At 41.0% G+C, this 16,060-nt stretch overlaps 1 protein-coding gene across 6 annotated transcripts in view; it reads right to left on the bottom strand.

Moving 5' to 3' along the window:
- FOXP2 (forkhead box P2) overlaps nt 1-16,060 on the bottom strand; it is a 595,587-nt gene that overhangs the window by 162,662 nt on the left and 416,865 nt on the right. For all 6 annotated transcript variants that reach the window (XM_084810788.1, XM_084810790.1, XM_084810785.1 and 3 more), the window contains one exon: nt 3,324-3,413. In XM_084810788.1, the coding sequence (XP_084666914.1) occupies nt 3,324-3,413 (90 nt within the window). The remainder of the gene's footprint in view (nt 1-3,323; nt 3,414-16,060) is intronic.

The following is a 16,060-nucleotide window of genomic DNA, read 5'->3' as shown; positions in this document are numbered from 1 at the left end:
CCACAACAACAAATTGTGATTAAAATTTCCCTATCGCTGAAAGGAACAGATCAGGCCCTGAAAGTACAATTACCAGTTGCATTTCCTCAGGATTAGAACTGAGTAAACTATCTCTACTTTCTTGAAAGTATCCTATCATGAATTTGAATGACTATTTTAAAACCCTAAGGAGATACCCTCATAAGATAATGAATTATCTGACAATGCATTCCTTCATATTTTTTTTCTCATTCCTATTTCTCAATTAACAAGACAACTACAACTCTACTTGTTTCACAATGGCCATTCCCTCTTCACTAACAGGCAGTGTTTGGACATTATGATAAAACTATGGTTTATCATGATGGGAATGAGATGCAAAGAGCCTCAGGCTCATGGACTTCCCTTCCTCAGTCCTCCTGCTGTGCAGCCATGAGGAGACTGGAAGCTTCTGCATCCATTTTTTTAAAAAATTAACCACAGTTTAGCACTACATCTAAACCCTAAACTTAACTATCATTTCATAACCCATGGTTTGAAGTTGGCTTGTTTCAAACAAGCTATAGTTTGAAACCACAGTTTGTGTCAGGGTTCCCTTTTGTCCCTGCATAACTTCAAATAGCCAAATCAAAACACAGACAAGGGGATTATATCCATGGCTCTTTAATCCTTTTACTTCAATGGGTCATACAAATGCAAATTGTCAGTAACTCACAGTCTACAAAGGCAATGCCTTCAGAGAGTTCAAAGGGAAGCTACAAAGGTTGAAAGTTGCCCACCGTTTGAGAAAAGGCGGGCACGCTTTCCTAACTTAAGGGGTGGGGGGGGATCTCCCTGTATCTTGTGAGGTCTCTATGCATAGCTGTTCCTGCCGGGCCAATCAGGCAGATTGCCTAAGCTCCACCCCTGCCATCTCTCTCGGCTCTGCGTCTGGTGTCTAAGAATTCAGGCTCTCCAAACCCCACCTCTCCCTGTTTGCTATCTCTCACAGGGGTGTGTGAAGAGAGGCCCTCTCCGTCCAGCTGGACTATTGAAACCTGAGGAGGCTGTCTCTCCCTGTCTGGAAGAGTCTGGGAAAGTTCCTCCCCCAAGTTTTGCAGTTCCTCTTCGGAATCTGAGCTACCCACTACCTATGCTCAGAGGCACCCCTGACAGTTTGTCAGTTTCAGATGAAATGACAAGCTGCAGTTAATCAAAACTTAAAGTGAACACTTCCAAAACCATCCTCTTGGCTGTGCCAGAGGAAGAAAGGGGAAGCAGACTGTGCCAGGCCAAAGCTTGCTGTTGTTTGTTCCAGCCATGGTAAGCCATGGTTTATTGTGATTTCTGCACAGAGCCTTTGCTTTTTCTCATCCACTTGAGTCCTTTTTACACTGTCTGTTATCTTGGGATAACAACTTCCAAATTCACTTTAACCTCTTATTTCTTCAAGGGTAAATGAGAGGTTGAAGTAAAGACCATTTCAGATGCTACATTTTACTGAGTATTGCAGATGCAACACTGGCAAAATCAGGGGCTCTTTACTCACATCTTTCATCCTGAAACAACAGCAAGGCTATCATCTCCGGTGGATAGAGTTCAGAGGTCCATAGAGCAACACAGTGATCTGTGAATGACCCAAGATAATCAGCAATGGAGCTTCCACATATGTTTGGATCCACTGGAGTAAGGTGGTACTTCGCATAAGTTTGACTTCTTATGCCTCAGACCTGAGTCCCTGTCCCTAGTGCAGAACCTTAATATACCACCCTGAGATTGAGCCAAAACTACTCAATGTTTTCAACAGTGGTAAAAATTCTTTCAATTTTCAATTCTCAGCATTCCTTGAGAAAACATTCACTTATTAATTTAGATTGTTTTCACTCACTCTCAGTGGCATTATTGTATAATCAAATATGGCTATGCAGCATTTTAACACAATCCCATTCATTACATGATTGGGTAAAATCACCCATGTGACTAATCCAGAAAAGAGACAAATGTGCAACCATGGGGATAAATGGCACTGAACCAGGGGAAATAATGGTGCCAAAGAAAACGGGAGAAGTTAATATTTGCACAAGTGTTTTTTGGCTTGGGGTTTTTACCAAAATGTCTAGTTTCACCCAGAAACTGAAACTGGAAAATAATTGTTCCATCCTAGTAAATATCCTGTTTTCTCCCTCTCATTTTGGCCTCACATGGTAGTTACCAAAATCACTTCCACATGCAGCATTCCATGTGACAGCTGTATGCATTTGAAAACAACTTTCCACATAATGAAATCTAATTGAATGGAAGTTCCCCATGCCACTACCACTAGCCATCTGAACTGTATGGCAAGGGCATAAAGAGTCTCCATGTGATTAGAGATGACCACACGGTTAGTGGCTTTTAAACATTTCAAATGCCACATGAAGCACAATCACACAGAAGCAGTTTTTGGCAGTCTGTATGTAGAGTCTGTAATATTTCAATCAGCCTTTAGTTTAAGGAAAATAAAATCCAGAACTCACTGAAATGACTGTTTAGAAACTGTAGCATCACATCAAATACCCTCTGTGTACTTACGAAAGCATTAAAGGAAAGCTTGTGTTGTTATTGTGAGGTGAAGAGCAACATTATTTTTATTCCCAGAAATACATACATATATGCACACCTTAAGAACCTTAATCATTTCAATAGTGAAATACCAAATATTTGATTCACATAAAACAAGTCAGTAGTAGCTCTTTTCTGAGCAGTGGCTATCTCCATTCTTTTTACCAAGCCATCTGAAAACAAATGTAAAAAAACCCTACACCACAAACCCAATCTGCTTATTAGATTAACAAGATTTTACATTTATAAACTGTACATATTCTTATATTAAATATTAAGAATAATAGCTTAAGCACATGACAAAAAACATTCTTTTCAGGTCCTTACAGAATATGGGGGAAATACTCAAGACACAACTAATACAAGAAAATACATTGTTCTACTTGCAGGTGGGGCTGCTCCTTGCATATTCAGATAATTGTTCTGAAAGCTTTCCAGCTGTTCAAAATTTGTCACTTGGTTATAATCTATTTAGAGTGATGAATGTGCACAAACTTCTCTAGTTATCTATAGAAAGCAGCTATTGGATTCAAGTTACTTCTGCTTAAATCTGTACAACCATTTAAGTCACCAAAAGGTAATATAAAAGGGCTTCTTTCTCTTGTATAATGTATCTTAATCCATTATAGTAACAGTATGCAAGCCAAAGCATTTTGTGAAAATGTACATATTCAAGAAGGTATCAAGGTACAGTTGTGTACATAGGTGTGCATGAATGCCCTCCCTTAGAAATGAGGTTGCAGATGAAAAGATGCTTTACTAACCTGTAGCGGTCTCTGTTTATCACTGTTCTTAGGAGATTTCAGCCCACTTGTCTGTTGCTGTAAAAGCAGCTGTCTGGCTGCCTGCAGTGCCTGAAAGTAAAGGCAATACAGAAATAAATATTTTTAATATGTAATTGAAAATGTTATTGTTCATAACTTACCTAATGTTAACTTTTAATCAAAATCTGATTTTCCCTATACAATTTGAAAATATAAGATTCCACATTTTCTTTACACACCAAGAAAAATCCACAGCAAGTACTTATGCCAGATATTGTGAAAAAGTATATATGTGCAACAAATCCTCAAGGAAATAGCATTAATTTGTATAAAGTGCTTGAAGAGGAAAAATCATAAACCGCATCAATAGGCTCATCTCCACAAGGAACTAGTCTTTAAGTGTTCAGCTAAAATGCTCACACCCTTGTAAATCATCATTCAATTTGCATTTTCATATCACAATTTTAAGCAAAAGCAGTAGACTTCAAGTGTTACCGGAAGCTGTAATTAAATTTGACGCATCAACATCAGATTATCTTGAAAGTGAATTAATAAGGATATTCATTGAAGATTAAAAACACTTTTTTGTAGTAACAATTTAAGGGAAACCTGTCGTTTGACAAAATAAAGTGGAGTTTTAATGCCAAATAAAATTAAGTGGCTTTCATTTGCATTCTTGGTAAACTCTGAGAACAAAGAAATCACTACTTAGCCAATCAGATTAGCTTCTGTGGGTGATAGCATTGCAATCAAAATACAGTATTTTTAAAATGAATTAAGCAAAATAAAATAGAGCACAAGAACTGTATAGAGAGATGCCAATTACTTAAAAAAGTACTAACTTGAAAATGTGGTCTATACAAGTGGAACAAATAATACGGATCATCAAGAAGGTTTTTTTTAAAGCAACCCTTCAAATTGAACTATAAGCAACTTAAGACTACTTACAGCACAATCCTGTTCCTACTAACCTGGGAGTAAGCCCCACTGAACTCAATGAGACTTACTTCTGAATAGACATGATAAGGATTGCACTCTTAATTCACTTTTCTGTCCTATAACGTATTCAGTAAGTTACAACTCCGTGATTTGAAAATATTAAACTATGTCTTATATTTTCTGCAAAATAATGGCATACAGAGAGAGCTATCCACAATACAGAGGAATTATTACGGGAACCGTATTCACCCTAAAATCACCACCAAGCTGATAAAGGTGGCGTAGTTTTGATTAGACTCAAATGAGCTGGGTTTTTTTTTAAGGTAGTTTCCAGTATCCATGACAACAGTTGCTTTGACAAGATGTGCATATGGCATTACACTGCCAGCTGGTGTGAACAATGTTTGAACTACCGCATTGAGATGCTGAGCAAACAGAAAAAGTTGCCACGTCTTAACCCTCAGGGAAAGCAGTCATCCCCTGATCAATTATGAAAAAGACAGAGAGAGGGCTGCTACAGTCTGGCTCCATGCAAGTTTTCTGAGAAAGCAGGCAGACACAGCAAACCAAAGTAAACAAACTGCATGCACTATCACCAGCTCCTAAGAACACAGATTTGTCTCGCTGTAAAAGGCACTAGTACAAGTCTGAAGAACATACTTCCAGCATAAGCACAAACATACTGACAACAATCCTTTAAAAAAAGATTCTCAAGTAATTGCAACTCACTATGTGTAACTGTGAACATTATGAAGTCATAACATTCTGAATTATAACTAGTGAAAACTAGTTTTGTTTAAATCCAAATACTATAGATTTTTAGAGAGGATCCCACAGACAAAGCTTGCTAAGGAAAAGCAAACCTCTCATTTGTTTCTGAGCTTAAACAGAGGTCTGCTTGGAATAATTCGCTTGCCTTATTTGTAGCAAAAGTTTATTACGCCAGAATTATTCTGGAATGCAATGGTGTAACTAAAGTTTCCAGATGGCACTGTAACTGTGTTGGTCTGAAAGCAGCATCAAGGGACAGGACAGTGAGCCTCTAGAACAGTATGAGGCCACAGGTACCTTTAAGATAGTTCTCCATTCCATCTCTTTTATCTGGTACAATGGTTCACAGCAATCCCTAGTTTGCAAATCAAGAGCCAGCCTCCAGGATGTGCAGTCTCTCCTCCTTCAGATCTGATTTTAACTCTCCTCTCTTGGCTGAATCATGGTTCAAAGCTACATATTCAGCTATGCTAACTGTGGTTAATGTTAATCAGGTTCCCTCAAAATCATGGTTGGCAAATCTACTTCAAACCACATTTCAAATACTGGTTTATGACAAAATCAGGGTTAATGCTGGCACATATGCAATTCTAAACCATGGTTAATGCTGCTAAGGGAAGGAGGAGGAAGTATTCATCCCCAAAGCTGGCTCCTAATTTGAAAATCATGATCTGTAGGGAGCCGCTGTAACCCATGTACCAAACATCTATTAACATAAATTGGCTTACTGAAAGATAAGCTAGTCTGTAATTTATTTCCAAATTGCAGTGCCATCCCCAAGACTTCCTTGAAAGCATGAAACTTTAGGATACATAATGTGCATCACAGCTTTAGAAGTACTTTTCCAGAGCACCAAGTAACAACAGTATTGTCTTAGGATAAAGCCAGGTACTTTTACATGAGATACATCTGGCAACATAGTTGTTGAGGAAGTAAAATTCCTACCCAGTACAAAAGACTCATAAAAAGTGAAAGTGGAACACAATACCAAATGCCTGCATGAAAAGGAAGGTTAGGAAGCTACACTGACTGGCAATGGCTCTCCAGGATATGACAGAGGTCCTAGCTCTTCAGGGTATTTTTTTATTATTTATTATTAAATTTATTAATCGCCCATCTGGCTGGTCACCCAGCCACTCTGGGCGATGTACAACATAGAATAAAACAGTTTAAAACAATAAAATTCTACAATAAAAACATTTTCTAAAATACCCTTACCCACCCCAAATGCCTGCCTGAACAACCACGTTTTTAATGCACGACGGAAGCTCATTAAAGAGGGGGCATGACGGAGTTCCCTAGGGAGGGAGTTCCACAGAGTGGGGGCCACCACAGAAAAGGCCCTCTCCCTTGTCCCCACCAGTCTAGCTGTCCTGGCTGATGGGACAGAGAGAAGGTCATCTGAGGCTGATCTTGTTAAGCGGCCTGTCTGGTGCTGCTGGAGGCGCTCCTTAAGATAGGCTGGGCCGGAACCATATAGGGTTCTAAAGGTCAAAACCAACACCTTGAATTTGGCCCGGAAAACAACTGGTAACCAGTGCAACTCCTTCAGCACTGGAGTGATATGATCTCGCCGGCGGCTGCCTTTAATCAGGCGAGCCGCCGCGTTCTGTACCAGCTGCAGCTTCCGAACCATCTTCAAGGGTAACCCCACATAGAGCACATTACAGTAGTCTAAACGAGAGGAGACCAGGGCATGTACTACCGATGGGAGCAGATGGTCAGGAAGGAAGGGGCGCAGCCGCCGTATCAGATGGAGTTGATACAGCGCTGTCCGGCTCACAGCTGACACCTGAGCCTCCATGGACAGCTGGGAGTCCAAAATGACCCCCAGGCTGCGGACCTGGTCTTTCAAGGGTAGCCGTACCCCATTCAACACCAGGTCAACATCCCCTAGCCTCCTCTTGTCTCCCACCAAAAGTACCTCGGTCTTGTCAGGGTTCAGCTTCAGCTTATTCCTCCCCATCCAGTCACTCACTGTCTCCAGACATTTGGACAGGGATTCTACGGCCAACCTTGGTGAAGATTTGAATGAGAGGTAGAGCTGCGTGTCATCTGCATATTGATGACACTGCACCCCAAACCTCCTGATGATAGCCCCCAGAGGCTTCACATAGATGTTAAATAGCATTGGGGAGAGGATGGAACCCTGTGGCACCCCACAAGTAAGTGTGGGGTGAAACCTCCTCTCCCAGTGCTACCCTCGGGTACCTGCCGGAGAGGAAGGACCGGAACCACCGCAATACGGTGTCTCCAATGCCCAACCCCTCCAGGCGGTCCAGGAGGATACCGTGGTCAACGGTATCAAAAGGTCGCTGAGCGGTCGAGGAGAACAAGGAAGGAGCATTCACCCCTATCCAGAGCCCTCCTCATATCATCTACCAAGGCGACCAAGGCCGTTTCTGTCCCATGCCCAAGTCTGAAGCCCGACTGAAATGTGTCTAGATAATCAGTTTCTTCCAAGTGTGCCTTCAACTGCACCGCCACCACCCGCTCAATCACCTTGCCCAAAAATGGCAGATTTGAGACTGGGCAAAAGTTGTTCAGAACTTGAGGATCCAAGGAGGGCTTCTTTAAGAGTGGTCTTATCACTGCCTCCCTGAGGGCTGATGGCATCACTCCCTCCTCAAGGGAGGCGTTCACCACCACCCTGATCCCCTCACCCAGTCTCTCTCTGCAGCCCATAATGAGCCAAGATGGGCAAGGATCAAGTAAGCAGGTGGTCGGCCGTACCGATGAAAGCACCTTGTCCACTTCATCAGGAGAAAGAAGCTGGAACCGATCCCACAAAACCGGTTTGCCACAGGCCGCCTCTTGCTCACTAACTGTATCCACAGCGTGCAGAGTAACACACCTAATCTGATCAATTTTATCTGCAAAGTGCCTTGCCAAGGCCTCACAGGAGGCCTTAGAATGCTCCAGTGTATGAGACAGAGGTCCTACCCGGAGATGTCAGAGACCTTTTGCATGCAAAGCATTTGCTTTACTGCTGAATTACAGCCCTTCTCCTGTTTTAGGGAAATACTTTCATATCCTGCTGCAGAAGTTTTAATTAAAATATACCCTCAATTTTATTAAAGGGTGTCTTAGAAATGGTAACACTCTGAATACTTTAGTGAGTTTATTGTGTAGTGGAAATTAAAGTAAGCAGATGGAAGCAGAATATAAAATCCTACCAGAAGATTCAGATTTAACCCATAAGGAAACATCACTGACAATCTTTATTCTTAGGCCATGTATTATAGAAACTTTCCTCAACCTTGTGCTCTCCAGACATATTGGGTTACAACCCCATTTCATGTAGGGTAATGGGAGTTCTAGTCCAATGCATCTGGAGGGTGGCAGGTTGGGAAACTCTGTTACAGGTTCTTCTTTTCCACTGTAGGGTTTGTCATTTCATAACTGGTTCTCAATAAACACACACTTAGTTTGTTGTTGTTTAAACATAGGCACTATTTGAACTTGGAGAATTCAAGATACTCAATTTGCTTACTCATGTTAAATCCACGCTAAACAAATTATTTGAAAGATATATGGAAATTGCCATTGCTTGGCATATGATGGAATTAGTGCATCTTCAAAATTTAAGTTCTGCCAAGCCATATGAAAATTTCTTTGCCCTAAAAAATTACTTGGCAAAAAGTGCTGATGAAACATATTGTGACCTGACTTCAAAATGAGCAGCAGGTTACAGGTTTGTGAGGTGGTCAAAAACAAAGTCTAATAACATTTGTTTTAAATTAAGAAGTATTTTTACTTACTAGGGTAATCTAATTCAGTAAAAGTATATGGAAAGTATAACAGATTAAAACAAAGCCATACAGGATTTGAATTAAAGCAATCATCATCATAATAGGTACAGAATAAGTAATATCACCCAGAATTTTGATCATATGGTTTTATGATCCTGTAAAACACCAACGGGCAAATATTGCCACTGACTTTTAAACTTGTAAGCAAACTACAAATAAATTTACTATATCTGGAAGTTTAAAAGTCATATGAGATAAGGATGATATATTTAACTAAGGCATCTAAAACTTAGGAGCCAGTGAGATTCTCTGAATTTTGAATCTGCGAGATACTGAGAGAGAGAGAGAGAGAGCGAGTGCGCAGAAGCGCGCACGTGCACACACACATACACACACACACACCCCTGTTATGCACATTTAGGTGCTTCATTTTTATTTATTTTAAGAATGCCTAATGATGCAATTTTTCTAGTAATTCATCAGTACTGAAGCTGCTACTTAATGATATATACAAGATCAGGTTCTTTAAAAAAATGTTGTTTTCTTTCTCCTTTTCTGCCTTTTCTAAAAGGAAACAGATGTCACTCATATTGTTCTGTTAAAACAGGAATGTTTAACCTATCAGCCTGTTGCATTTGAGATGTTAAAATGAAAAATGACATCTATGGCCATTAATATCTTCAATGTATAAACAGCACAGCGTGACACATTCTTGAGAGCTGAAGGCTACAAAATCTCTCTGAAACATAAATAACAAAGCACTCAGAATCATATTTGATGTTGATATTCATCTCTGCTGCCTGGGCTTCTTATGAAAATAGATGCAGCCCAAATGGATCTCCTATAATTGGTTTCAGATAGCGGGGTCAGAAGAAATACGATACAAGAAACTATTACATGGAACAGGCGAAACAAGAATGTTTATACAAGCACTACCCTGTTAAACTGACAATGGGCGTACACTTTGCAGATAACCAGAAGGGGAAAAAAAAACTTGTCACAAGAGATTATTTTTATTCTCCATTTTTTTTACGGAATATTTTAACTTTTACTACATAATGATCCTTGAGCAAGAATGGTACAAGACGTCTCTAACCACTTGGAAACAGTGACCAGAACACTATCAAATTCAACATCTATGTGAGTGGAAAATTGCCCAGAAATTCCAATAACAGCCAAATTTAATTTCAAAGGGGAAATTCAGAAAAAAAGAAAGGATTAGTTATATGAATTCATGCAGCTCATGGGTTCATCTAAACGAATATTAGGTACTCTGACCAGCAGGAGCTCTCCAGGGTCTCAGTTAGAGGTGATTCCTGGTCCTGTTTCTGGAATCTAACTGGAGATCCTGGGAACTGAACATAGGAGATGCTGAATGTGGGAGATGCTTGAGACTCAATGTGGCATTGTTAATATGCAAAATATGTGCTCTGCGACTAAGCTATGGCTCCTCCTCACTAAATAGAACCTCAAAACTTTAATAGGATAGTCCCATTCATCAAGAAGCTTGGAGGATATTTAAAATCAGCATAAGAGAGACTCTCATAAAGTGTATATACCACATATTAGAAGAGGCGCAAACATGTCCCAATGAATACTAGCATGGTTAAATAGAAGAAGCACTGGGGCTATAAAAGCCAGAACTCCTTTTAAAAAATGAATACTTCCTTGAATGAAGATAACTCATAATGAAGAGCACAAACTCTAGCAAACAAAATGCAAGGCAACCATAAGGTAAACCAAGACAGTCTTGGAATAGCAAGTGGTTTTGTACAAGAGGGAAATCCAGCAACAAAGCATCACAGTGACAAAATACTGAAGAAAGAGGCAAGGAGCCAGAGAAACCAAGCACCTGGAGAACCTGGACAAGTGGTGGAAAAGGGCAGCCAAAATTATCAAGGGGTCAGAACACCTTCATGAAGTTGAACTAATCAAACATTTTGGGGGTCTTCATTTTAGAGAAAATATGTCTATAGAGGGGGGCATAACAGAGCCCTATAAAATTATGCATGGTATGATCAAAGAGGATGGGGAGAATTTTGACTTCCTCTTTCATTCAGCCACTGAAGTTAACTGACTGTAGATTCAGGACAGACAAAATAATTTTTTGTGCATTATTGACTTATAGAATTTGCTGCCTCTAAGTGTGGTGATGGCTATTGGCTTAGATGGCTTTGAAAAGAGATGCCATCTAAGCAATGGCTATTGCTTAGCCATTGCTGTGCAAAAGTCATTGGCTATTACCTGTGACTGCTAAATGTAACCTCCAGGCTCAGAGGCAGTCTCTCAACACCACCTGCTCAAGGGCAAACAATGGAGAATGTTTGCCTTCAGGCTCTGCTTGTGGGTGTCATAGCTGACCACTGTTGGAAACAGGATGCTAGACTAGGTGGACCTTTGTTCTGATCTAGCAGGGCTCTTATGTTAAGAGATACAGAAACTTACAATAGACATTTATTCAAAACAAAAACACTGGAATCCAGAATCCAGACAGAAGATCTGTAGGACTGTTACAATGGAATACTAAGTATGTTTTTACTCAAAAGTAAGTCCCACTGAGTTCAATGGGACTTACTCCCAGGTAAATGCGTATAGGATTGCAGCCTTAGATAACAATGCTGTAAAAGGACCACTGTATGAAACCCAGGAAACTACAGGGACACAAATGAGTTATTTGTCTCAGTCTTAACTACAAAAGTTGTTGGAAAGGCACCCACACTGAAACAATTTATTTCACGGGCCACAACTTAGGAATTGCATTAAAGATAACATAAAAAGGAAAATCTTTTAGAACTGCTTGACATACTAAGGAGCAACAAGTCACTGGGGTCAGATGACAATTCACCTGAAATTCTTAAAGAACTCAAATATGAAAGGGTTTACCAAAAGATAAACTAAACACATAACGTACCGTTCACATCCTCCTTACATTTGGAAGGTCAGCAACCTTTTTCAAAAGGAACCAGAACATTTTGGATCTGTTAGCCTAACCTCCGTCTCAAGTATATTTGTGGAAAATACTATGGTCCAGAATTATTAAACATGTATAATAGCCCTGCACAACTTATGACTTAACGAAAGTAACTGCTGTCCGCTATCTACGAATTGTATCCTGCAGCCTCTATCCCACGCAATTCTCCCATCCTGTTTCTGCAGTCCCAGGCAAAGAGCAAGAACATGAAACTGATCAAACCCTGGTGGACAGCCTCATCATATCTGGTGAGCTGTGTTCAGTTTGGTGGGCCACAAATTGTCCAAACAAAAACAGGTTGCTATATTAGAATCAACATGGCTTCTGCAAATATAGGTTTTCTCTCATCAGACTTCTAGAACTCTGAGAGCATGTCAACAATAGGTTGACTGAACTGGTACACCTTATATTCCTGAGACTTTCCAAACGTTTTTAACTAAGTCTCTGAGAGCAGCTCATGGGGAGAAAAATGACAACATGGCAGTCATGGGAAAGAAGGACATAACATCTACATAATTATCAATAACTGGCTGGAAAAAAAGAATGCAGAATGAAGAAATAAATAAACATCACAATGATGGAAAATAAAACAATGGGGTAACCAAAGACCTCTGTTGAGATCTCTGTTATTTAACTTAAAAATGCTCTAAAGTCAGGGGAATAGTGAGGCAACTAAGTTTCAGGTGACACCAAAGACCAAACTTAACATTACATTAAAAGCTTTTTAAACTAGCATGTTTAGAGAACTCAATATGTCTCTTTCTTTAGAAAAAGTCACAATGTTGGCTTTTGCCCTTTTACCGTTTTCCTATTAAAAACCAACTTGTGAAGCTGCTACTTGCCCTCAAAGCTGCGTATTTTCAACAAAGAGAACCTTTGGATGCAAATAGCAGCATGGGGGGATTTTCAGCAGGAAAATGGGACTGGAGGAAAGGGTTAACCCCCCTCCCTTTCCATCATCCTGATCAGGAGCCCTTGCAGTTTCTTTTTCTAAGAAAAAGAGGCCAATTTTATGTATGCTAGTTAAAACTCCCTTTTACAACATGTAGTTTGATCCTACATTGTTCAGGCTCGTAAAATCTAAGCAGATTGCAAAGAGTTCCGGAAGAATAAATCTGGCTTGGTTTCTGGGCAATGGAACAGCAGGTGAAATTCAGGCATGGCTCATGCCCTTCTAGGAGGGATCCAGTTCATGGTGGCTTAATAAGCTATTCACAGTAGTTTATTTTTTTAAATAGCCCAGGATGCCCCACCACATGGCCAGGCTAATAAGCTACTGTGAGTTGCTTATTAAACTACTGTGTATAATTTGACTCACCCCCCCTCCCCAACTCCCTGTCCTGCTACAGTCCTCCCATCTGAGCAGTGGCGCTGTTTCATCTCTAAAACGGTGGATGTTTGCAGGACCCGGACAAAACTTTATATACAGCCTCCCCCAGTCAGGAGGCATCCATCATCAAAACCTGGAACAATTATTCACCAAGGAGCAAAAATCTCAAGTGTAGCAAAAAGGGGGATGTGGTTATAAAACGTTGGGGGTTTGCAGGATCAGGGCCAAACTCCACACACAGCCTCTCCTAGTCTGGAGGCACCTGTTGTTGTTCAGTCGTTCAGTCCTGTCCGACTCTTCGTGACCCCATGGACCATAGCATGCCAGGCCTTCCTGTCCTCCGTTCTCTCCCGGAGTGTGCTCAAGTTCATATTCATTGCATCAGGGATGCTATCTAGCCATCTCATCCTCTGCCGTCCCCTTCTTCTTTTGCCTTCAATCTTTCCCAGCATCACGGTCTTTTCCAGACAGTTTTCTCTTCGCATTAGGTGGCCAAAATATTTGAGCTTCAGCTTCAGTATCTGTCCTTCCAATGAGCACTCAGGGTTGATTTCCTTTAGGATGGACTGATTTGACCTCCTTGCAGTCCAGGGGACTCGTAAGAGTCTTCTCCAGCACCACAGTTCGAAAGCATCGATTCTTCGGTGCTCAGGCTTCCTTATAGTCCAGCTCTCACAGTCATATGTTGCTACTGGGAAAACCATATCTTTGATTAGGCGAACCTTCGTTGGCAAGGTGATGTCTTTGCTTCTTACTATGCTGTCTAGGTTTGCCATAGCTTTCCTCCCAAGGAGCAAGCATCTTTTAATTTCATGGCTACAGTCACCGTCTGCGGTGATCTTGGAGCCAAAGAAAATAAAATCTGTCACTGCTTCCATTTCTTCCCCTTCCATATGCCAGGAAGTGATGGGGCCAGATGCCATGATCTTCGTTTTTGTAATGTTGAGTTTCAAACCAGCTTTTGCACTCTCCACTTTCACCCTCAACAAGAGGCTCTTGAGATCCTCTTCGCTTTCTGCCATTAGGGTGGTATCGTCTGCGTATCTGAGGTTGTAAGTCATTCTCCCGGCAATCTTAATTCCGACCTGTGATTCATCCAACCCGGCATTTCTCATGATGTACTCTGCATATACGTTAAATAAGCAGGGTGACAATATGCAGCCTTGTCGTACTCCTTTCCCAATTTTGAACCAATTGGTTGTTCCATGGGCAATTCTTACTTTTGCTTCTTGACCCTCGTACAGGTTTCTCAGGAGACAGGTAAGGTGGTCTGGTACTCCCATCACTTTAAGAATTTGCCACAGTTTGTTGTGATCCACACAATCAAAGGCTTTAGCGTAGTCAATGAAGCAGAAATAGACGTTTTTCTGAAATTCTCTTGCTTTCTCCATGATCCAGCGAATGTTGGTGATTTGATCTCTAGTTCCTCTGCCTCTTCGAAACCCAGCTTTTACTTTCTGTAGTTCTTGGTTCACATACTGCTGAAGCCTAGCTTGTCGGATTTTGAGCATCACCTTGCTGGCATGTGAAATGAGCGCAATTGTATGGTAGTTTGAACACTCTTTGGCATTGCCCTTCTTTGGAATTGGAATGTAAACTGACCTTTTCCAGTCTTGTGGCCATTGTTGAGTGTTCCAAATGTGTTGGCATACTGAGTGCAGCACTTTAACAGCATCATCTTTTAGGATCATAAATAGCTCAGCTAGAATACTGTCATCTCCGCTAGCTTTGTTGTTACTAATGCTTCCTAAGGCCCACTTGACTTCACTCTCGAGGATGTCCGGCTCAAGTTCAGTGACCGCACTATCATGGCTTCAGGGACATTAAGATCTTTCCTGTATAGTTCTTCTGTGTATTCTTTCCACCTCTTCTTAATCTCATCTGCTTCTGTTAGGTCCCTGCCTTCTTTGTCCTTTATCATGCCCGTCTTTGCACAAAACGTTCCCTTGAGATCCCCGATTTTCTTGAAGAGATCTTGCCCATTCTATTGTTTTCTTTGATTTCTTTGCATTGTTGATTTAAGAAGGCCTTCTTGTCTCTCCTTGCTATTCTCTGGAACTCTGCATTCAGTTGGGTATATCTTCCCCTTCCTCCTTTGGTTTTCGCTTCCCTTCTTTCCTCAGCTACTTGTAAAGCCTCATCAGACAGCCACTTGGCTTCCTTGCATTTCTTTTTCTTTGGGATGGATTTCGTTGCTGCCTCCTGAACAATGTTACGGTACGGACCTCCGTCCATAGTTCCTCAGGCACTCTGTCTATTAGGTCTAATCCCTGAAATCTATTCCTCACCTCCACTGTATATTCATAAGGGATATGGTTTAGGTCATACCTGAATGGTTTAGTGGTTTTCCCTACGTTCTTCAATTTAAGCTGAAATATTGCAATAAGAAGCTCATGATCTGAGCCACAGTCAGCTCCAGGTCTTGTTTTTACTGACTGTATAGAGCTTCTCCATCTTTGGCTGCAAAGGACATAATCAATCTGGTTTCGATATTGACCATCTGGTGATGTCCATGCATAGAGTTGCCTCTTGTGCTGTTGGAAAAGAGTGTTTGCTATGATCAGCATGTTCTCTTGGCAAAACTTTTAGCCTTTGTCCTGCTTCATTTTGCACACCAAGGCCATGCTTGCCTGTTATCCCGGTGATTTCTTGACTTCCTACTTTAGCATTCCAATCCCCTATGATGAAGAGGACATCTTTTTTTGGTGTTAGTTCTAGAAGGTGTTGTAGGTCTTCACAGAACCGATCAACCTCAGCTTCTTCGGCCTCAGTGGTTGGGGCATAGACTTGAATTACTGTGATGTTGAATGGTTTGCCTCGGATTCGTACTGAGATCATTCTATCATTTTTGAGATTGTACCCCAGGACTGCTTTTCCCACCCTTTTGTTGACTATGAGTGCTACTCCATTTCTTCTAAGGGATTCTTGCCCACAGTAGTAGATATAATGGTCACCTGAATTAAATTTGCCCATG

Source organism: Heloderma suspectum, chromosome 7 (genome assembly GCF_057233095.1).
Source record: "Heloderma suspectum isolate Gila_16-S chromosome 7, 16-S_ref, whole genome shotgun sequence".
NCBI classification, from domain to species: Eukaryota; Metazoa; Chordata; class Lepidosauria; order Squamata; family Helodermatidae; genus Heloderma; species Heloderma suspectum.
The sequence above is the reverse complement of the archived record's forward strand: the minus strand, read 5'-3'. Positions and strand labels throughout refer to the sequence as shown.